Consider the following 23,712-nt stretch of genomic DNA (forward strand, 5'->3'; position numbering starts at 1 on the left):
CTGCTAAATGGCTTCTTTATTAAAGTCTGGACATTCATCCTGCAGAATGTACATGAATATTCAGTAGAGGGACTGAATCCAAATCACTGCCACTGAAGAAATGTCTGAGAGGCTGCGTATTTGAATTAATATTACTAGGCCCGTATATTAAAATTCAACTAACATTATATCGATTATAATAGTACACAGGTATTTTGCAAATATCAAAAAAGAATTCCAAATGAATCAAGAAAACAATTTCAGTACTTCTACATGATCGTACAAAATCAAAAGGTGCTTTTATCTCACAACATACAGCTTCAGTTTTTATGTCATGCTGTCATAGCCATCTGCTGGAACTATTAATATTTAATGAGACTTCATGAGGTCACCTAAATAAAGTGCAAAAGCTCTTTAGGACTGCTTTTATTCATATTTTTATGATTAGGACGAATTTACAACAACTCTCAAAATTCTATAACTTTAAAGACCTACTTTTTCATGTATCCCATCCAGGATTTTGTATTTCTATTATCTGCATATGAAATCTTTTAAAAATGTTGACTGAAGTATTTAAAGTTTGTAATTGTTTCTGAACTGTAATTGCGGGTAGGGGGCAGTCATCCATTGGGCCAAGGAGAAACACCAATGCGTCAGTACAGTGATGTGGACACTGTGTTGTTGGAGGTTCTGTCTATCGGGTTCTGTGATATGTAGGCTTCCTGTCATGTTTAATTTGTAGTGATTTTGCACAGTTGATTGTGTGAGTATTTAGTTTAGCGATTATTAAGTGTTACAACATTGATTGATTGGCAGGAAGCTTTGTAAGTATGACTGGATCCCTGATAGAGCAGAGTGCTACTTATAGTATCTCATAACATGTAATATCAATCAGCCTTTTGCTGTTCTTATCATGGCTGTAAAACTGTCCACCACAGCACCTTTAAAATGTGAAAACAGCAAATATAAACATTTTCTTTTCAAGAAACAGAAATTGTGGTTGAAAATTAAGGTGAAGCTGTATAGTTAGAAATCAGAGAGTAATTATGTCCACAAATATAGTTCTTGAGTTCTTGCTAGATTCACAGACCAAAAGGACTCAAACTGGTGCAGGCTTTATTTTGAAGTGTTCTAGCGTAGCTGGAGTCATAGTGGGTGTGTCACTTTGAGCCAGGGCTATGCTGTATTCTTAACACACACTGAAGGGTAGTTTGGTTTCACTCTGCTCTAACAGCAAGACTCATCTTGAATCAATATGGATTCAACGCTGTCCGGTGAATGACTTTATGTAAGTGTATAATGGGCATTAATGGTATATGCTTCTGTCACCAATTATTTTTGTTATTGTATTGAATGTATTTTCCTTTTACTTTGTGGAAAAAAAAAAAACTGTTTTCTTGAAAGAGTATTTTCAGCTGCCTAAGGTTGCCTTTTATTGAAATATTTCTGTCAAGATATTTGATATTTATCAGACTGATTTGATTTAATTTGGTTGATTCTTCATAAATTTCACAGACTTCTGTTTTGGCCAAAGACAGGGTAAGATAACTGTTAACAGTAAGTGTTCTAAAGGAACAGAAATCCACATTACCGGACTGACTTCAGTTTCACTGATTTTATTTGTTCCAAGTATTCCAAAGTTTATTTCATTCATGATGAGTATTTAATTGAATTTTCATGCATACGAATATAGACAGACTCTCTGTTTCCATATTATTTAAGATCATCATTAATGTTAATTTTCTGGTGACAAGAATAATAACAAGAATTAAATAAAACAATTGTGACTGAACCCTAATGCGGTGTATCTGAATGTGCACAAGTAATTCATGTTTATTTCCAGTCATGAACATGCAGATCCAGTGATCATGTACTGTACAAACCTCAAAAGTCTTAAGACTTTACCTGTAGTTTACTTGGTTTCCTTGCTCCAAAGCCAATGTCTGCTCATGTTTTTCATTACAACGAGTAGCCAACATATTTGTATTAACCAAACACAGATCCTTATATGTTATAAACCTCTCACAGAGCCAAGGTCATTATCCTCCCTCAGTCCTGCATGCAGCCTTATATGGTGTAGAAGCCTCTGGAACACACTGTTCTACCGATGATTCAATGAGGCTGAAAAACATGTTATTCTCTTTCACTCTTTTGTATGTAACAGTAACACATTTATTGTTACAGTTTAATTTGCTTTGGATGTTAGCTGGGATGTGTTTCCATGCAACACCTAATTTGAATTTGTATGCCTAGACATTTGAGCATAAACATTAAGGTTACTCTTAGGTTTTTAGTCATTCCCTAACTTTGGCCAAAATTCAATCACCATTATTCCTAGACAAAATGTAAGATTTATTTGGTTTCTTTTTTTCCTCCCCAGTTTACCAAGATTCATGATCACCAAAACTAAACATATGTTTTTAAAAAACAGGATTATCAGGTTATCATTTCTGATTTGCTCTAATTAAGTAAGAAAATTATACAAACCTCTTTCTCTTCCTCTCTGTCTTACTTCAATTATGGACAGTCTCCAAACTGCCTCATAAACAATAGCAGCACTATTAATATAGCTAATGTCAAGAGCTGATATCTGCAATAAAGCCAGCTGACTGATTGTCAGTCAGATGTCATCTAAATGCAAATGAAACACCTGCTACAGTTCTCCTGTAGTGCTCCTCTACTGAACAGCATACAGGTTCTTTATTATGCTTTTGGAGATTTTTCCCACAGTATGCTACCTTAAACTATGCGACTTGCTGTAAATATTCCTTTCAGCCTGTGTATACTGTGACATTCCTAGCCTGGATTATTGTGATCTATTTGGAACCTGATTCTCACATATGTTTGGACAGCAAAACTGTAAAGGGTTTATACCTTTCATTCCTTTGCAAAACGGGTATGTTTTTTGCGTGGCTTAATCACAGGGGTCTATCACATCACAATAGTAAACTAGCACAAAAATACAGGTCAGTTCTTACATGCTGTCCTCTGGTTTGCAGTGGTGTGCCCACCATTTATTATAATAAGCAAGCCGTCCATTTTATTTTATAAAGCTGCTTATGTTTATACATAACTTAATACACCTTGTTGTAACTTTCAGGGACCCTGTGCAACTCCAGCTTCTCCACAACCAAGTACTACTTGAGCAACAGCAAGAAAGTGCCCCTCAAAGCCAGCAGGAGCCATCCCCCTGGCCCCCCTCAGCTTACCCTGAACCCCAGCCTACCCCCAATAATCTCCTCAATTCCACTGCCACAGCCCTGTCACAGACGGTGCATACGACCAGCACGAACATCTCCCAAAGCTACAGTTCCAACAGCAGCAGCAACAACATGGTGCAGAATTTCAGCTACACCAGGCCCAGGGAGTTTGTAGCTGCGCAGGGCCTCTCCCCCGTCAGCAGTCTCTCTGAGTCACTCTCGCCCACAGAATCCCCAGTCCCCTTTCTTAATGCCATGGCAGCGCAGTTACCCCAGAGACCTGTCAGTTCCCCCCCATTTTCACCTACAGCCAATCAGGTTACACCCCATGCCCCCAAGCTCTTGCCAACAAGAGTCCTGAGGTCTCCCACTAGCCCCCCCGTGCTGGTTTCGTCACCCCCTCCGATGCCCCACCACCTCTTCGGCTCAGGTTTCTCTCTACGGGCACAGTCCCCCCCACAAGCATCTTCTCCGACCCCCAGTGGATCCACGCCCAGCCCCATCCAGAACCCAGTGGCCTTCCTTAGCTCGGTGCTTCCCTCCCTGCCTACATCTCCTCCACCTCAAACCAATGCCATGGGACTGCCCAGGGGCGCCCCTGTCACGTGAGTCACATGAGGAACAGTTATAATTTTAGAGATTAAGAAACAATTATGATTTTAAAAGATTGATTCTGATAAAATTGAACCTCAGCTGAGGTCCATTGAAACATTGATTCTAGTTTTTAAACAAAAAATGTTTGGCATTATATCGAAATATTCCAGAAGAGAATGCGTGTGCCTTGTAGGACACATGCATTAATCTGTGCTCTCCCAGATTTTCAGAGGGTATTGTAGTGATGAAACAGGCCTATAATTAGGATTTTAAATGCAAAATTGGAAAATAGGGAATTCAACTTTTAGTTAGTTGTGTCATATCCCAGAAAATTGGTGGCAGCCTGTTTTTATTATGACTTTCATTATTTAATGTCTTTCCCTCGCGGTAACTAATATTACACTTTGATATATAGACCATCCCAAGGAGCAGTGAAGAGGTTCTCAAGAACCCATCGATCTCTCTCAGATGAGGAGATCCGGGACAGCAAAGACAACATTGTACAAGACCTGGAGAGGAAACTACATTTCAGAGACAATTCTGCCCAAAATGGGCAACAGGTATTGGCTATCAAGCATTGGCTATTTAGATCATTGTCTAGCACTGGCTATATTTGCATATGAGCTCATTATCATGTCTCAGACCCTCTACCGACCTAGTAGTATTTTTATAATTGATTTCACAGTTACAAATTCTTTATTGTTTGGCAGTGGCATGAATACTATTCTGCTTGGTCAGATTGCCTTTGTGCCTCCCATTCCGCTGACTCATAGCAGCTGCTATGTCGCTTCTCCTTGCATGAGATCATAAAAATATGTCTCTTCCTGCCAGTATGGTGAAGGCTGATGCAGTTGGGTAAAGGAATATTTTGGGGGGAGGGTCCATAGCAGTGCTTTTAATCAACAGCACAATTTGTGCGTTATTTCGGAGAGAAGGGATTATAAGGGACACTTGAGAGCCCTTTACAGAATAAACTGTATGTACAGTGATACCATCCTATTCCGCCACCCTCCCCTGCAGCCAGTAATTACTCATTTTTACTCACATTCTCCCATAGGAAAACATTACATTCATCCTGTTACTGTATATTGCTCCCTGCTGTCTGCTGTCCAACAGCTCTCAGAACTGATCTATACAGATGTGTTATTTAAAACCTCATTATGCTGCACGGTGAAAAACACCATAAAGGAAAAGTGTGACAGCATAAATTATTGAATCTAACAATGCAATATCAAAACTGGTAAATGAGATTCTGTGTGAGAAATAAGTGGCTTGTTTAAATTCTTCTCTGCTATTCACTGAGGGAATATTTCTATTACCTTTTGTGTTTTTAAAGACAATACACTTGAATTTGGTCATACTCTAATGAATTTGTGAGAAGTGCTTTAACTCAAATTCACATGCTCACTGGTATAAACAGCACTGAGTATATTCCAATGTTGTTGTGGGTTATTCCGTTTTGTGTTTGTCATACCATTTCAAAGTACGCCAAGGTGTTTTTTCTCTCAATTGCAGATTGTGTTGTCATGTGCAGACTGTTTCCTCTGGTTTTCTAGAGGGATTGTTATGCTGACTTTCACTATAATGATTGTTTACACTTTTTTAGATATCCATGACACGTGAAAAAACTGTAATTACTGACCTTTATTTTTTAATTATCTGCTGATAGCTAGCTGTATGAAGCATCTTTAATCGATTCTTCTGCTAGGATGACAATGTGATGGAACAGTGAACTATTTAAACCCTGTAATGGATTTATCTACCATGTGCGGTCAATCACTCATATGGACTAATCTGAAGACTTTTTTCCTGTCAAAGCACTGTGATTGGTTCAATGCAGTTATGACAGCACATAATTGCCCCACAAATTCTAGGGTTCTTCAAGCCTTGCAGTAAACAAACAAACAAAAAACCCTGTTGAGATTGTTACTATTGTTAAGTGCCTCAAAAGTAAACACAAAATAAAGCTTAAATGTGGAAAATATTTATCCAAAAATAAGAAAGAAATGTACTGAACACTTCAATTAACACTTCAATTAATGGCTTAATCCTGCATTGTTTTTAACCACTTCAAGCACTTAATTTATCAGCACATCAAACAAACACAGATGTTTATATGAAACCTAGTACAGAGTCAAACAACAACAATTGTGTCACTGTCCAAATACTTATGGACTGCATTGTATGTCAGAAGATTTTTATAGTCAGTATATTCCTAATAATTATGGTATGTATCAATGTCTGAGTTTCTGATAACTGTAGACACAAAGAATTCAGCACATGGTAACTGTAGTCCAATTGGCTCTAATTGTTAGTTTCTTTGTTTCATTTTTACATGAATAATGTAGCTACCAGACTAATTTTAGAAAGTGCTTATTTATGGACATACACTGAGAACCCTTTGTGTGAGCAGCTAGAATTATTTTGTGAGATACAACTGCCGGGTAGATCATAGTCATTTGTTGGGTAATTTGACTAGGTAATAAGACTTTCAGTTAAATGTACACATTATTATATCCATACACACACAATTGCTATTAAAAAACACACATTATTATATGATGTCAGTATTATTTACACACATTAAATGTTTGAAGTTTCACATGAATCCCTCATTTTACGTGTGTGCATTATTAATCCCTGTCATCCATAGAAACCTGCATATGAGAGGCAAAGTGGCAGACAGCTTGGACCAAACACTCCTGTAACTACTTTTAATTACAATGAGGTACAAAAGCACTCTTCCTTTCAGATCCTCACCAATGCTGAATGGACATAATTACATTAAATATTAAGCATATTTTATACAGTGAAGCTTTATTGCAGTTCTTATCAAGAATTTCCCAAAGAAATTCTACTAAATATCACATACAAATTCTACTAAACATCATATACAAGCAGTTCTATTGACTAGATCATATTTTTTTACATACTATGCATTGAGTTTTGTTTTTCGGAAAATGCCATTATGTTCCAAAAATATTTCTTACTGAAAATGGCAGATAGCGTTCAATGTAAAACTATGCAAACATTCTATTCATTTTTTAATTGTGATTATATTAAATATTACACATATTTTGAATGTAAAATACATAGAAATTCAGTACAATAAAAAATTCATTAACAGAATATTTTTCATAATTCTAACACATCAATAATAGTTTTGATAAGTATAGCTTTTTATCTTTCATAATAATGTACTAACATTTCAGCACATATTAATATCATTATACTAATATCTCTTGTTTTAAACTAATATTTCATTGAATACTAACATGTTGTTATATAATATCATTTGCGTGGTTTTAATGGGTGATTTTGTAATCATGAAGAAAATACAAATGTGAGGTTTGTAAAATCTCCAAAGAAGCACATATGATGCAAAATATCATTGTAACCATGATGGCACCAACCCCGCTCCCCCCGCTCCCGCTGTTCTAAAATATCATATTATGTCATATTTATATAACCAAAGTGGGCTACATAGTCATAACATGACAAGACAACAACAATGACTTTTAGAAATTAATCAAATAACTTAGCAATAATGCTAGAGCCACCATTTAAATTCAGTATATTTATCATATGTATCATAGTATGGCTAATCTTCAGTGTCATTTGTAATTTTCAATTACATCTCCAATACCGTTTACTATTGGAATCTCTGGACCTGTGAGCGGTTGAGTTCTTTTGCTTGTAAACTAAGAGAGCTGTGATACTAAGAGAATTCAGATGAAGGATCATTACCTGCTTCTTCTTCATGGTCTTCTCTCTAATAAAGGTGGCTTAGGTGTTTCCCTATTCTTAGGTTATTTTGCTTCTGTTTGCCTGAGCAGAGGATTTTGCATTTTTACAGAGGCAGATCCTATAGCATACTGGCTGAATGTTCCCTGGTTAAAAATAAGTCTAGCCACAAAGGTGAGAACTAGACTAGACTTTGAAGTTGTTATAAGAGTTTACAAAGGAAAAAAAATAAGTTCACCTGTTAAAACACTGCTTCCTAACTTTAAATGTTACTGTTCCATATGGATTCATCGCATACAGACTGTTTTCACCACTCAACAAGTCAGCGGTGTGGGTTGCTGAGGATTCAGATGTTCTCCCTGGAGTTTAAGGCCAGACTGAGATTCCAGGACCTGACTTAAACTGACATTGATAAGAAAATGTTTTACAAGTTTCCTGAAAAAAGCACAGAAAACCATGGTTTTTGTATTATAAATCAGAAGTATTTTTATGCATGTGTGCAAACATTTCATATGTGTTTGTGCAAATGTTTCACGTGTCTATGCATGGTAGGTTCTGGCTTCTGGGCACACTGAAATGCCTTCTGAGTAAAGGATAATCTCAATTTACATCAGTTATTTCTACATGTCTGCCTAGTGAAAAGACCTTGGTTATATATGAATTGAACATAGATAAATTGCTGCAAGGTCTGGTGCAATGAGCTGATGAGCAAAGGTTATTTGTCATTGTCATAGCAACAGATACTGGGTCACTGATTTGCAGCATGTACTCATTGGTGAATGATTCCATGGAACTGTAGGAAGAGTGATTTGTAATACTACATTTTATCTAAGTATGCATTGAAACATTTTTACTTAACAAGAATGTTAATGGGGAGGGACTGCAAATGATTGTATAGCTAATCATATTTCAAGGGGTGATAAGATTTTAAGAGCCAGTATTTTGTGGGAATTTTACCAGAAGGGTTAACACGTCTCCTCTTCACTAACAGTCCTGTGAAATTCCAGCCAAGTACTGACCAAGCCCAAGTTTGCTTACCTTCTAAATTTAGCAATGTGTCAGTTTGTGAGTAGGCTTCAGGGTCCACAAAACAAACTACCTATGGCATGTTAATCAAAATACTGAATACTAATCAAGCATACTACATACTAATCACACAAACTGCATGCTACATACGTATAAAAAGTTTGTTTTTTTCATTGAGCTTAATGCAAACTTTCTGTTGGAGTGGGTTAGCATGATAGTGTTATGCATTCTGCAGGAGTATCGGGTGTCTAACTTCGAGCAGAGGCTGATGAGTGAGATTGAGTTTCGCCTGGAGCGAACACCAGTGGAGGAGTCTGACGATGAAGTTCAGCACGATGAGATCCCCACTGGGAAGTGCATTGCACCCATCTTTGACAAGAAACTCAAGAACTACCGAGCCATGGAGGGAGTGCCTGTGACATTCAGCTGTAAAGTAGTTGGAATTCCTGTTCCAAAGGTATGCATGCTTTAAAAACATTTGCTTAAAGGGTATATAATAGCATTGTTTTAATAATGTGATGTGTAATTATTAGGGCCATCAGTTTGTTTCCACCATGTGACCTGCAGGGATTTAAACTTGTATTTCAAAGGTTATCCACCAGGGGTGCCCATAGGCACTCCAACAGTACAGTCAAGTGACTAATTGTACAACTTTGTTTCTAATTGAGACATTTATAAAAACAGTTAGTTAATCTAATATGGAGAGAGTCCGGAAGGAAAGTGAACATGTATGGAAGTTTAAATGCTACGAAAAGCATGTCTTTGAGCCAGTGGTCCTCACTCTTGGTCCTGGAGTGCAAGTTAAGTTGTGCAAGTTAATATTATATAATTGCTCTTCTAACAAAACCAAACATGTCCCTGTATGACATTTAGAAATACTGTAGCATGTCCACAGTAGTAAGTAATCAAACTCAATTTGACATATGTAGTTTGTGAACATTGCTGTCAATCATCGTCTGTGCTTAATTAGTGCCAATTACTTAATCAGCTTAAATTGCCAAAGTGGTGCAAATGGGATAATTGTTTGAGAAGTGGCTTGACAAAGAGGCTATTGCAGCCTCTAGCTGGTGGAGGACTGATGTACCATGTGAGAAAGGGAGACACACTTGAAGCCGGAGCACTGATATATAACAATCTCCAATTTTATTTAGGTTTACTGGTTTAAGGATGGAAAGCAGATATTGAAGAAAAATACACATTATAAGAAGATGAGAGAGGGGGATGGAACCTGTGCTCTTCACATCGAGGCCACCACAAATGACGATGATGGGAACTACACTGTGATGGCCGCCAACCCTCAGGTATGTACATTATGCATTCGCTTCAGGTCATACAGCGGTGAGTGGCTCGGCTGATGTGAGTTGGCTGTATCAGAACCTTGTGTGTTCTACAGGGAAGAATCAGCTGCTCTGGTCATTTGATTGTCCAGACTGGACCCATACGGAGTCGGCTGACCCCGATGATCCATTCTCAAAGGTAAACGTAATATCAGTTGCTTTAGAGCACAGTGCATGGAAACAGTGGCTTGCAGTTTTCAATTAAATTAAATCATGATGAAATGATTCATGAAAAATTCTTTATGAATATTCAGCAAGGTAGCTACATACATGCAATTGACATAATATTTGATAACCGGCTATTTAGTAAGTTAATAAGTACCACAAGTAGCAATGATGACAGCATCTGTTTAATGTGCATATGACTTCTGTCCTGCTGCATCTTTGCAGAATACGGTCCCGGGCGCAGGAAGCGGAGGAAGGGGAGCCTATTCAGGAGCGCTTCTTTCGACCTCACTTCCTGCAGGCCCCAGGGGACATGTTGGCTCATGAAGGAAGAGTGTGCAGGTTGGACTGCAAGGTAAATCATTCCAGTCTAGTCCTTACAGCAGGTCGCTACTTTATTCATCCATCCAGCCTCTTCAGATTCAATAATATTTTGTTTGTACATGCATTTGGAATTTAATTCTTTATGAGCGGCGTTACTCTGTACATTGCATGTTACATTGCATGAGTATGGTGACATTGCATAAGAAGTTACATCAGCAGGGTTACATTACGTGAGCTGCTGTGTGTTCTTCTGTTTCTCAGTAATGGAGGATGATATTGATGTGAATGTTTAAAGTGATGATCCCCTTGTAGACTTGACTTCCATCTTGGCTGAGATTAAGTTGCTTGAATTCTGCTAACTCTCATTTTCTGTCTTTTATACTGTTTTCTATTGTCTAGGTAAGTGGGCTACCAAGCCCAGACTTGATGTGGCTTGTCAACGGGAAACCGATTCTTCCGGATTTTTGCCACAGAATGCTGGTGAGGGAAAATGGAGTTCACTCCCTGCTCATCGACCCACTGAAGCAAAGTGATGCAGGAACCTACACATGTATCGCAACAAACAAAGCAGGGCAGAGCTCTTTCTGTCTGGAGTTAAGCGTTGTGGGTAAGAATTCAACTTCCTGTTCCACGCCTTACACTGTAGAATAGTCCTATTCACAAAAATTCAAGAACATTGAATACTGATAAAAGTCCACCCACAGAAGGTAATGAAAGTTATGGTTTGACTAGTACACTAACTGGAGGCTGTATTTTATGCAGTTGATTTGACAAATAAATGCAATGCGATCAATGCATGGTGTAATGATTTGGAGTTGCACACCAGAAGAGTCAGTGAGCATTATTTTGACACTTTTGCGCAGTCCCACATGTGTGTGTTCCTTTCAAAATCACTTCCTATGTCTGTGTACTCTGTAACTGTGTGATGGAGTTGGAGTTTTGGGAGACCAACCGCGACTGAACAGGGGGGTTCTTTAAGCTATTAACCAGAGGTAAAATAGCCACAAAGTCTCAAGAGACACGGGAAAGGAAAACAATACTCCTTAGGGAGAGTATCCCAAAGAAAAGCTCTACACAACCCACGTACTGGGTAAAAAAAAGAACTAAAGCTTAAGGAGTATGAAAATAAAACAACTGCCAGAGCAGAAAACGGGGCAACTCAAAGAGAACAGACCTCGAACCGAGGCTGAAAAAGTAAAACCCTAAAGAAAGAATACTGAGCTTAGATTGTGGCACTAACTGGTTGCCAACAATCTAAAAAAGCTAAAGACTGTTGTGCTAATTTTATAGCCACAACAATCCAATATCGCAACTCAATCCTATACCTTTACCTTGCTTGACAGAATACCGGCTTTCGTGCAACATAAGTGACACTGAAGCAAAGCTTATCGGCTTGCTCAGGGTTTAAATAGAACGCCAACAGGTGCAAATTGTAAAAAGAAATTTGCACGTGTATAATTTAATCAACTCAATGGCCGTAATAACTGAGGAAAAGGCGCATGAAAAAACCAATGGCCGTAATAACTGAAGAAAAGGCGCAGGTAGGAAAATAAATGGTGGTATCAGCCAAAACCATGACAGGACCCCCCCTCTAAGGACCGGCTCCAGACGGGCCCTCCGAACCACGCCTGCGGAAGTCATGAATAAGCTCAGGGTCCAAGATGTCTCTGGAGGGGACCCAACAGCGTTCCTCGGGGCCATAGCCCTCCCAGTCAATAAGGAACTGATCCCCTCGGCCCACTCGTCTCTCAGCCAGAATGCGGCGTACTGTATATACCGGCTCCCCATCAATGAGCCGAGGTGGGGGTGGCGGGTGGTCCGCCGGAGCCAACGCGCTCACGAGAACCGGTTTAAGGCGAGAGACATGAAACGTCGGGTGGATCTTCATGGAACGAGGGAGCTGCCAGCGAACCGTGACCGGGTTGATTTTACGCACGATCTTAAAAGGGCCCACAAACCGAGGGGCGAGTTTACGAGATTCAACTCGTAAAGGAAGGTCACGGGTAGATAACCAAACCCGTTGACCCACTCGATAGGAGGGTGCCGGACGGCGATGCCTGTCGGCAAGTCCCTTCTGTTTGGCCGAGGAGCGCAGGAGGGACGCACGGACTTTCCTCCATGTGGCCCGACATCGCCGAACAAAGAACCCAGCAGACGGCACCTCGTTGTTCTTCTCCAGTTCTGGGAACAGAGGAGGTTGGAATCCAAACTGGGCCTCAAATGGTGAGAGCCCCGTGGACGCGTTACGCAGCGTATTATGGGCATACTCCGCCCACGCGAGATGACGGCTCCACGATGTCGGGTTGGAGGAAGCCAGACAACGAAGAGTGTTCTCTAGCGTCTGGTTGGTACGTTCCGTCTGTCCATTAGTCTCCGGGTGGAACCCCGACGAGAGACTGACGGACGCACCCAAAGAGAACAAACGACCGCCAAAACCGAGAGGCAAATTGAGGCCCCCGATCAGACACCACGTCTTGAGGCAGACCATGCATTCTGAAGACGTGGTTGACTACCAGCCGTGCAGTCTCTGGTGCGGATGGCAATTTAGGCAGCGCAATGAAATGGGCTGCCTTAGAAAACCTGTCCACCACAACCAGGATAACTGTGTTGCCATCAGAAGCCGGCAGACCGGTGATAAAATCCAAGGCAACGTGGCTCCATGGACGACTCGGGACGGGCAAAGGGCGTAAAAGCCCAGAGGGTTGGAGCTGAGAACCTTTGTTGCGGGCACAGACCGAACAAGCGGAAATAAATTCCCGAACATCCCTTTCCATCCCAGGCCACCAAAACCGCCTGGCCAGGAAATCCTTAAACCTGTGGATGCCAGGATGCCCAGTTAGATGGGAGAAATGTCCCCACTGCAGCACCTGGGCACGTACCTTGGATGGCACAAAAAGACAGTTAAGGGGTCCCCCACCTGGATCCGGCTCCAGTCGTTGAGCCCTCCGCACCACAGACTCAATGTCCCACATAACTGGGGCCAAAATCTGGGTGGTAGGAACAATGGGCTCAGAGAAGTGGTCACTGTCAGAGTGATCGAAAATCCGGGAGAGTGCGTCAGGCTTGATGTTTTTTGAACCTGGGCGATATGTTAGTAGAAAGTTAAAACGAGAGAAGAAAAGCGACCAGCGAGCTTGCCGAATTGCGCCGCTTTGCGTTCTGAATGTACTCTAGATTTTTGTGGTCGGTCCACACTGTGAAAGGGTGTTCCAGCTCCCTCTAACCAGTGCCGCCACTCCTCTAGAGCCAGCTTAACCGCCAAAAGTTCCCGGTCCCCGACGTCATAATTTCTCTCAGCCGGAGAAAGTGACCGAGAAAAATAAGCACAGGGGTGCATTTTTTGATCCTGGGGAGAACGTTGTGATAAAATTGCCCCTACCCCAAGCTCCGAGGCGTCCACCTCTACCACAAACGGGAGTGAAGGGTTAGGGGTTATCAGGATGGGCTCCGAACTGAACCTCCTCTTCAACTCCGTAAAAGCAGCCTCGGCTTTGGGCGTCCACTCAAAGCGTGAAGGGGTATTTTTCTTCGTCAGTGCGGTAATTGGCGCCACCACTGAACTAAAATTGCGTATAAAACGCCTGTAAAAATTAGCGAACCCCAAAAACCGCTGCACTTGTTTGACCGATTCTGGGGTAGGCCAATTCATGACCGCGGAAACTTTCTCTGGATCCATTTGTACCTTCCCCTCTGTCACAATGAACCCCAGGAAAGAAACGGATTTGGCATGAAACTTACATTTCTCTGCCTTTACAAATAGCTGGGCGTCCAAGAGACATTTTAAAACCTGTCTAACATGTCTGACGTGCTCCGAAAGACTGGCAGAAAATATTAAAATGTCGTCTAAATAGACAAACACAAATTTCTCCAGCATCTCTCGTAGCACGTCATTCACAAATGCCTGAAAAACAGAGGGGGCGTTAGTGAGACCGAATGGCATGACCCGATATTCGAAGTGGCCGTTGTGCGTATTGAAAGCCGTTTTCCATTCGTCTCCCTCACGTATACGCACTAAATTATAAGCGTTACGGAGGTCGAGTTTAGTGAAAACTGACGCATCCTGGAGGCGTTCGAAAGCTGAGTTCATGAGGGGCAATGGATAGCGGTTTTTAATAGTGATATTGTTCAATCCTCTATAATCAATACATGGTCTCAGTCCACCGTCTTTTTTCTTCACAAAGAAAAACCCTGCCCCCGCCGGCGAAGTGGATGGTCGGATAAAACCGTTAGCTAATGCCTCTTGGATGTATTCCTTCATAGCGGTACTCTCCGGCGCTGATAAGGAATATAAGGAACCGCGAGGCGGTACTGTGCCAGGATATAGATTAATGGCACAATCGTACGGTCTGTGAGGTGGCAAGGTGGTAGCCCTTTGTTTGCTAAACACCTCAGCGAGATTCGCGTAATCGGCTGGTACGTTAGGTGGTAATGGAAACTGAAGCGCACCCACCATACTGGTATTTTCTGAACTAGCGGGAGAGTGGGGCATGGAGTCAGAGATAGTCTCTGGTTCCGTTAACTCCCCTAGGGATAAGTCATCAACCGGAGGATCCCAGTCGAACCGCGAATCCCAATCCAAACTCTCCTCTCTGTCCTCAGAAGGTGGGGATGGCGCAATTGGGTTGGACGGAAACCCCTCTTCCTCATCGTCCCAAGCCGAATTAGTCTCTTTGCCAACCACGAAAATTAGGAGTTGGTGATGACCTCTGTTGGCAATGTTTGACACACTTGGGCCCCCACTGAATCACTGTGTTTTTCTTATTGCCCCAGTTAATGTGCGGCTTATGTTTCATCAACCACGAATGACCTAAAACAAGTGGATAGGCTGGTGAATCAACCAGGAAGAGCCGGACTCGCTCCGAATGACCACCAAAAGGGACACGCATGCAGACAGGGTCGGTAATCTTTTTAACCAATCCGGTGCCCAGTGGGCGACCGTCAAGAGCTGTAATGTGGCGAGGCCGTGAAAGGAGAACCACAGGCAATCCAATTTCACTAGCCCAATTAGAATCCACAAAACAGTCAACTGCTCCTGAATCTAGAAAGGCGTCAGTTTTAACTAATTGGTTATTCCAGGATAGCTCAATGGATAAAACAGTTCGAAAGGCTGATGGGTTACGCCTCACTGGGACCTTTCTTTCACCTAGTGAGGCCTCCCGTTTCCCCCCAGCTTAGGGCACTCATTCTTAATGTGTCCCTTCTGTCTGCAATACCGACACCATTCGCTGCGCTGCCTTTGTTCCTGCACATTGCGTAGGCTGGAGCTATCTATCTGCATTGGTTCATCATAGCTCAGAGAGCCTAATGGGGGAACCAAAACTGCAGGCTTAACCGGAAGAGAGGCAACATATGGGAGGGAACGGTTCCTCCTCTCACTTCTCTCTCGCTCACGTTCCCGCACTCGGTTATCAATCCTGATAGCCGTCCTTACTAAAGCATCCAATGTGGCCGGGGGCTCAAGAGTTGCTAAAGCGTCTCTCACTGGCTCTGAGAGCGCATTCTTAAATAACGTCATGAGCGGAGCCTCTGACCAACCTGTTTCACCAGCCAATGAACGAAACGTGACAGAAAAGGCTGCTACACTGTTCTCTCCCTGACGAATGCGCGTTAGCCTTGTAGCTGCTTCCTCTCCGGTAATATCATGATCAAAGACCGACGCCATTTCTGCCATTAAACTTCCAGACGTGTTCATTACAGGGGCTTGTGAACGGATGAGCGGCTCAGCCCATGCAAGGGCTGTCCCTGTTAGCAGGGATAAAATAAGACACCCGTGAATCCTCCGTAGTGAAACGTGATGGTTGAGCTCTAAAAAATATTGTACATTGCGCTAAAAAACCCCTGCATCTCCCTGCTTCTCCATCATACCGCAGGGGAAGCTGCAGTTTAGGTTCGCGGACAATGACTGATACCATCGGCTCTGGGGTCGGGGGAAAGGAAGGTGCTTGTGGAACTGTGGGGTTTAATGCGCAAGCCAGTTGGCGAACACTGTCAGCAAGCTCCCGCAGTGCATTCTCCTGGCTGCGCAAACTTTCTTCCTGACGGTGCAGACGTTCAAGCATTTCCCCCTGCCGTTCATAAGAGGTTGTTTGTTGGGAATGTAATATCTGAATGCCCCTATCATGGGCGGTTAGGGCAGCCTGTTGAGCTGCAACAGCCTGTTCTAAGCCCGTTGGAGTCGCTGGTACATCCATTTCGTGGCTTCAGTGTACTGTGATGGAGTTGGAGTTTTGGGAGACCAACCGCGACTGAACAGGGGGGTTCTTTAAGCTATTAACCAGAGGTAAAATAGCCACAAAGTCTCAAGAGACACGGGAAAGGAAAACAATACTCCTTAGGGAGAGTATCCTAAAGAAAAGCTCTACACAACCCACGTACTGGGTAAAAAAAAGAACTAAAGCTTAAGGAGTATGAAAATAAAACAAAACTGCCAGAGCAGAAAACGGGGTAACTCAAAGAGAACAGACCTCGAACCGAGGCTGAAAAAGTAAAACCCTAAAGAAAGAATACTGAACTTAGATTGTGGCACTAACTGGTTGCCAACAATCTAAAAAAGCTAAAGACTGTTGTGCTAATTTTATAGCCACAACAATCCAATATCGCAACTCAATCCTATACCTTTACCTTTACCTTTACCTTTACCTTACCTTACCTTACTTACTTTACCTTACCTTACCTTACCTTACCTTACTTACTTTACTTTACCTTACCTTACCTTACTTACCTTTACCTTTACTCGCTTGACAGAATACCGGCTTTCGTGCAACATAAGTGACACTGAAGCAAAGCTTATCGGCTTGCTCAGGGTTTAAATAGAACGCCAACAGGTGCAAATTGTAAAAAGAAATTTGCACGTGTATAATTTAATCAACTCAATGGCCGTAATAACTGAAGAAAAGGCGCATGAAAAAACCAATGGCCGTAATAACTGAAGAAAAGGCGCAGATAGGAAAATAAATGGTGGTATCAGCCAAAACCATGACAAACTGAGTGAAACCAGGGGTGAGAAGTATTTCCGTCAGTGAAAAGCAAATGCAGAAATGTGTATGAAAATGGTTCCCCATCAGGCTTATTACTGTCGCTACACCTGAAACTGATTTGCGTTATTTTTGACGCAGTGCTAATTCTGACGTGTGTGTTTTGGGTGTAGCGAGAGAGGTGAAGAGACCCCCGGTGTTTGTGGAAAAGCTCCAGAACACGGGCATTGCCGAGGGGTCACCGGTGAGGCTGGAGTGCAGGGTGGTGGGCATGCCCCCTCCTGTCATCTACTGGAAGAAGGACAATGAGAGTATTCCTCTCATGAAGGAGAGATTAAGGTGAGCACCATGGACTCCCTGACTGCAGTTTGTCTCATTTCCTCAAATGTAGGCTGAGAAAATGAAGAACAGGCATCCACTGGAGCCTGAGGGTTTCAGAACCCTCTGATAAGTTTCATTTTGACAAATGATTTTTAGTATAAAGGTTAGATGGTTACATTTTTTAAAGTCCGAGGAATGTTTGAGTTTTGAATAGCATAAGCTATACAATAACAAGCTTATAGCTTCACATGCTTTATTATGCTGTACTGTAAATAGAAAAAAGTGCCTTTTACAATGAGCACTGTCGAACAAGTAGGATGTAGTCAAATGTATGGTATTCAGTCTACTATCATGAAGTTCTGAGCAAAAGAACAGAAATGCTGAAAATGTGTTAAAATATTATACTTACATTATTCTCAACTTGTTAAGTTATATGGACTTTCATAATGATTTCTCATATTCTAATTTAATAAATTTGCTTTAATCCCAGCATGCACCAGGATGCAACAGGATATGTTTGCCTGCTGATTCAGCCGACTAAGAAAGAGGATGCTGCGTGGTACACAGTATCAGCTAAAAATGAAGCAGGAATTGTGTCATGCACAGCTAGGCTGGACATATATGGTAAGATATAGACATCCTATTGTAATTGGCCTATTTTTCCAAAAAAAAACTGTTGTGCATTTTTCCATGTCCATGGTTTTGACATGTTTTCTTAAAAACTGATAATAATGTCCATAGTTTTGGCAGGCTTTCTTACAAACGGATAATAATGTCCATAGTTTTGGTGGGCTTTCTTACAAACTGATAATAATGTCCACAGTTTTGGTGGGCTTTCTTAAAAACTGATAATAATGTCCATATTTTTGGCGGGCTTTCTTAAAAACTGACAGGTTTCTGCCTTGTCTCTGCCTTGGTTTATATACTTCACTACTTTAAGCTTTAAGAGGAAAAGAGATGGAAGCCGGGTGCCTGGCTGAAACCTAGTTTAGTCCATTTGGACATGTGAAACATACTTGTTTTGGCCTTTGCCATCAACAATGTTTCTTCAATACTGTGATATTTAACATTAAATCAGTGAGGGGTGGCAGCTGGATCATTTAGGTGGTTCAGTCATTCAGCTGTTATTTGTTTTATTTGTTTAAATTGTAATTATTTTATATTGTCATTATTTTAAAATGTTCTGTATGTGTTCATTTCCAAACTGACTGCAGCAATACCGATTTCTGTTCCATTTCTTTCATCCTTTGTAATCTTCCCACTTATTCTGCTAAGTGCATGCCTTGCGGAAAATTTGCATGACAGTCAATCAAGTTTAATATTAATGGGCTTATTAAATGAAAAATTTCAGATCTGAAGTTGATTCAAACACAGTAGTTTGACTAAAAAAAATCTTTTGGATATTGCATTTAACAGAGAAGCAATAACTTTCCTTTTGAAATCGCAAAAGTGAACTTATTTATAGTCTCTCTGAGGAAGAAAGATAACCCAACAAAACAGAAAAGGTGTCATGAAAAAGCAAAAATCCAACTGATTTATTATTATGCAACATACATATATGACAAAGTTACGTCCTGGATCATGTACCACATACACATCTGAGTACCATTCAGCTTTCTGATCATAGTTTTACACACTACCAATTTGTGTATGGTAAATAGATCACCAACTCCCAGGTCTCTCTTCAAAATTTTAATTACTATGATATTTAAAAAAAGAAAACGTTTCTTTTTTTTCATTTCTGTCTCTTTCTTCCTCTTCACATTCTGGATCATTTCCCCTGCCTGACGAACTAACAAATACCACCTCATATCTGTACACCTGATCTTGACTGTCAAAGACTGAGAAGGCCTTGCTTCTGCCTGCTATCAAGGGCTCTACTGATCTCACTGCTGGGCTAACGTGCTATTGCGCTATCGTGCTATGGATCCCCCTGCCTCCCTCCCTGGGAAACCCTGTTTTTTTTGTCTGCACTGATGATGAGTCCTCCATGTTGGCAGCTCAATGGCACCAGCAGATCCCCCTGCCCATGAAGACCTCGCGGTCAGCGGGGAGTCGCTATGCCGCCCTGGCCAGCCAGGGCCTGGACGTCCACTCAGCCTTCCCAACCATGGAAAACAACCCCATCCTGTTCACTAGCACTCCTGCAGAAGCTGCAATGGAGAGCGAGGAACTGTAGGGGGCAGTGTTACATACCCGGCCCATCACCTGCGGCTCTCACCCTATAAATACCACTTTTGTTTTGAATGTAAGCTTTCACCAGAATTGCACCTTTGCTAAAGTCCATTAGAGTCCATGTCTTTCAGGTTTAAAGCGGTCATGCACAGGATAGGAAACATCGTGAGAGGTCTTTGTTGACTCACTGTAATTTGTTATTCCTGGCAATTACTTTTAAAAAGGCTTTTGTGTTGTATATTTTTCAGGTTTTTTCTACTACCTGTCAAATGTGATGGTGGCATTGGGGCTGAAAAAGCTAACACTCATGTTAGCATACCTTACAATTGTTCCTTTGTTTTAGATATTTTGTGTTTGATTTTTTTCTTGTTTTCTATTGCCAAATTGTCAGTATAAAAAGATTGGATCTTAATATAATTTAAGAATATCCTTTATTGCAGATTTTGTGGTACTTTAACTGAGATAAACTGAGCTGGTATGCATAGAATGTTATTAAAGATGCAATGAAAAATTATATAAGGGAAAGTACTGAACCAATAACTGTCTAGAACAACTTGTTTCCAGAGAGAGTAATGACACTGTTCAAAATTTCTCTATAATCTCTTCTTTCATTTGTAATATTATTGCTCATTTTAGGGTTTTTTCCTCATCGGAAGAACATAGGGCTGAAATTCTATAATTACTGCAGTCTGTACTGTGTACTGCAAGTTTTGCTTGACTCAAGTGTTCTTTCAGTAGCTAAAAAACAAAACATTTTGTATACATTTATGTAAATGCTAAAATCATATCACTGTGCAGGAGGTAAAAAGTAGCAAAAGCGTGTGCCAGTTAGGGTTCTGTATAAAATTCATAATGGTGATCCAGAACATCTCCTGACTGTCACGGTTGTGGAGGGTGGGACGCAATTGCGGACCGAGGGGATCTAAAAGTTAACCCTGAGGGATAACCACCAAATCGCTGAGCGATAGAAAGGGAAGGGGAAAAACCAAATAATAAAGAGCGAAGTAATCGCTCTCTCCACCCACTGAAACTTCTGTCAGCGGGCTCAGAAAACTAAAAGAAATTAAACACCGCCACAGCGTAGCTGCCCAAAAAGAAAACCCCCACTAGAAAAACAGAGTGGGGTCACTTACAAAAGAAAAAGGATATTCGCAGCCCGGCGGGTAGAAAACAAAAAGAAAACTAAAGAGACGAGGGCAAAATGTCCTCCACAGCGCAGAGAGATAACCAACTCGAGAAGAAACTAAACGATGATCAAATCAGGCAGATAGGATCAACACGGTAACTTCTGCCGATTCTCACACCCCTACACACTAAGAGTCTGACAAACAATGAGTCTGCGCTGAACCCCAGAAATCAGGGGCTACATATAGGCCTCCTACACCTGACCCTCATCAGGGACAATTAGCTCAGACAAATACCTGTGAGGTGCTATCACCTCACCATAGTACTCATACACCTGCCCCTCGTCAGGGTCAATTAACTCGCAGAAATCAGAGAGAGAGGTGCCACCACCTCACACTGACTGCAGTATTTGCAACAATGACATTATTTAATGATGTTCAAACAAGTTTAAGTACTTTATTTTAGATATTTCTGCTGTACAAAATTCAGTCAGCATCCTAACCTTTTCCTTAAAATTTTTACTTTTACTTGGTGTTCAATGTCAGAAAAAACATTAACTTCAGAAATGCAGTTATTTTATTAGCAGTCAGAAATGTTGCATCTACATTTTAATGTTGATTGGCACATTACAGTAAATTGGTTTTAAAGATCATAGTAAGTACCCAAATAATTAAAGGATACAATTAGGGACTCTGAATTTTTCCTTTAAATATACATACTAAATAGGTTTCAGTACATAGAGAGTTTGATTTTAAAGTAAATATTATATTCATGTAAAGTTGCATCAATTTTAAAATATTTTTTTCTGTGAATAAAGTTATATTTATTCAAAAATGTGTATGAGTATTTCTGTATTGATATTTGGTCAGTAATTTGGTCACTAATACACTGAGACTTTTTTTCATTTGAAGTGAAGTGGAGGTAAAGCCCTTCTGACACACCTGGGAGGCTGGGGTATGAGTGGAAGTGTATCACCTGTGCCTTTTGTACTGTAATATTAAACAAGCTGGTCCTGGAGAGAGAGAGCTGGGCTCAGCTCTTGGCAGTGGCCCTTAGACTGTGTTGGCTGAGGGATGGTGCTGGTTTCCTGCCGATGAGGAGAGTGCACTTTTACTCATTGTACTGAGCTGTGGTGCTGTCTGGCCCATTTTCAGTTTGGTTTTCAAATTATACATGGGCTAGATCTGACTCCTTTCTTAGGTATAGCTTTTATTCATTTTTATAGCCCTCGACTTTCACAAAACATTTTGGGGTCATATTTTTTTTTTTCATTTTACCATGGTTGTTGTCCCGTGTTCAGTATTTCCTCACAGAAGTCACAGAACTATTGGTTAGAACTAAAAAGAAAAGGTCAAATAAATATGAATAATATTTTACACTGTGCCATCTGTTTATTTGAATATTCATAACAATGGCAAAGAAGCAGCCTTCAATAGCAAGATGCAGACTCATTTCTCATACAGCTGAGATTTTTTTTTTTATTTAATACAAAAATACAAAATATAGAAAACATGCATTTTTACAGTGAAACTCACATCAAAATAGGAATGGCCCTTACACTTTGCCTATATTAGAGAATTTCAGAAAAACTGTGAAACAGTCTAATTCAAAAAGTATTCAAAAATGTGAATCCCACCTATTTATACAGATTTTCATTTTAAATGCATATTAGAAGCACATTCTTAAGACTTAACTAAAACAATGCAACACTTTACTCTTGTGAAACTGGTTCCTTGAATGATGATGTCACGCAAATAATGATTGTCAAGTGACATTCTTTCAAATATTCAGTGCATGTCATTGTATTCTTTAACTTTACTGTCTGCTATAGTTATCTCCCTATGAAAGCAGTTGCATAATTAAGTTTTCTTTAAAAAAAATATTTTTGGTTTGGATGAAATGAAAGCATTGTTAAAAATATATATATAAAACAAGATGCAGTACAAATATATTTACCCTGGAGTAGAAGGAAATGCAGGACCAGATAGCAGAACAGCTATGTTAAATATCCTTGTTCTAATTAGTGATGTGGAAGCAGTCACACTGATAAGGAGAGGGATGAAGGTGCTCATTGCTTGCTGGAGAGCTTTGTCCAAAATAACAAGGATAGCTGTCTTGCTGTATACTCCCAATGTGCAGATCCAGCCACTGACAGTGGGGGGCGCTGTGCCTCCGGGCATCTATTAGAATCCGATTGAGGGCCATTATGTAGCTCAGGGCCATTTGCAGGGTCTCGTACTTTGAGAGTTTTTTGTCCTGGCTCCACTGAGGGACGACTTTGCGCAGGCGGTCGAATGCTGTGTTCAGGCCCTGCATCCTCTTCCTCTCGCGGGCGTTGGCTGCCGTCCTCCGCCGTGTCACATTCTCATACTTCTCCGGACTTTTAGACTCCGTTTCAGAGCTGGAATCGGCAGAGCTGGGCTGACAGGACCTCATGTTTCGGAAGGATTAATCACCAAGCACATCCAAAAGTCCCTGTCCCACGGGAGTGGCTGTCCACACACTCTTCTGAGGAAGCAGAAAAGGCCAGCCTCTGATTAACTGCCCCTCACAAGGACCGCCGATTAATCTCCTCAAAGTATCGGTGCTTATGCAGAACTTCTTCCTTAATATAGAACTCTAACCCTGATGAAGATGGAGCTGAACTCCAGCACAGCCAGGCTCTGCAGTGTGCTCCCTTGTGTGGGCGGAGGGCTTTTATATGATGGGGAAGGGAGGTGAACAGGTGGCAGCAGGTGGAGAAGCTTC

General features: G+C 41.1%; 2 protein-coding genes across 5 annotated transcripts in view; one reads left to right on the top strand and one right to left on the bottom strand.

Moving 5' to 3' along the window:
- mypn (myopalladin) overlaps positions 1-20,350 on the top strand; it is a 37,289-nt gene extending 16,939 nt beyond the window's left edge. Inside the window, exons 1-12 of one of the 4 annotated variants that reach the window (XM_064316957.1) lie at positions 1,080-1,267; positions 3,080-3,784; positions 4,189-4,333; positions 6,427-6,501; positions 8,779-9,000; positions 9,695-9,844; positions 9,937-10,019; positions 10,271-10,400; positions 10,769-10,976; positions 17,517-17,682; positions 18,155-18,288; positions 19,665-20,350. In XM_064316957.1, coding sequence (XP_064173027.1) covers positions 1,266-1,267; positions 3,080-3,784; positions 4,189-4,333; positions 6,427-6,501; positions 8,779-9,000; positions 9,695-9,844; positions 9,937-10,019; positions 10,271-10,400; positions 10,769-10,976; positions 17,517-17,682; positions 18,155-18,288; positions 19,665-19,843 — 2,199 coding nt within the window. In that variant the 5' untranslated portion in view covers positions 1,080-1,265 and the 3' untranslated portion in view covers positions 19,844-20,350. The other 3 variants (XM_064316956.1, XM_064316954.1, XM_064316955.1) reach the window with 3 other exon arrangements.
- A 2,630-nt stretch (positions 20,351-22,980) lies between these two features.
- Positions 22,981-23,400, bottom strand: atoh7 (atonal bHLH transcription factor 7). The gene has a single exon (XM_064318151.1). The coding sequence runs from the start codon at positions 23,398-23,400 to the stop codon at positions 22,981-22,983; it is 420 nt and encodes a 139-aa protein (XP_064174221.1).
- Between the last annotated feature and the right edge of the window lie 312 nt (positions 23,401-23,712).

This window comes from Anguilla rostrata, chromosome 18, assembly GCF_018555375.3.
Source record: "Anguilla rostrata isolate EN2019 chromosome 18, ASM1855537v3, whole genome shotgun sequence".
Lineage (NCBI taxonomy): Eukaryota > Metazoa > Chordata > Actinopteri > Anguilliformes > Anguillidae > Anguilla > Anguilla rostrata.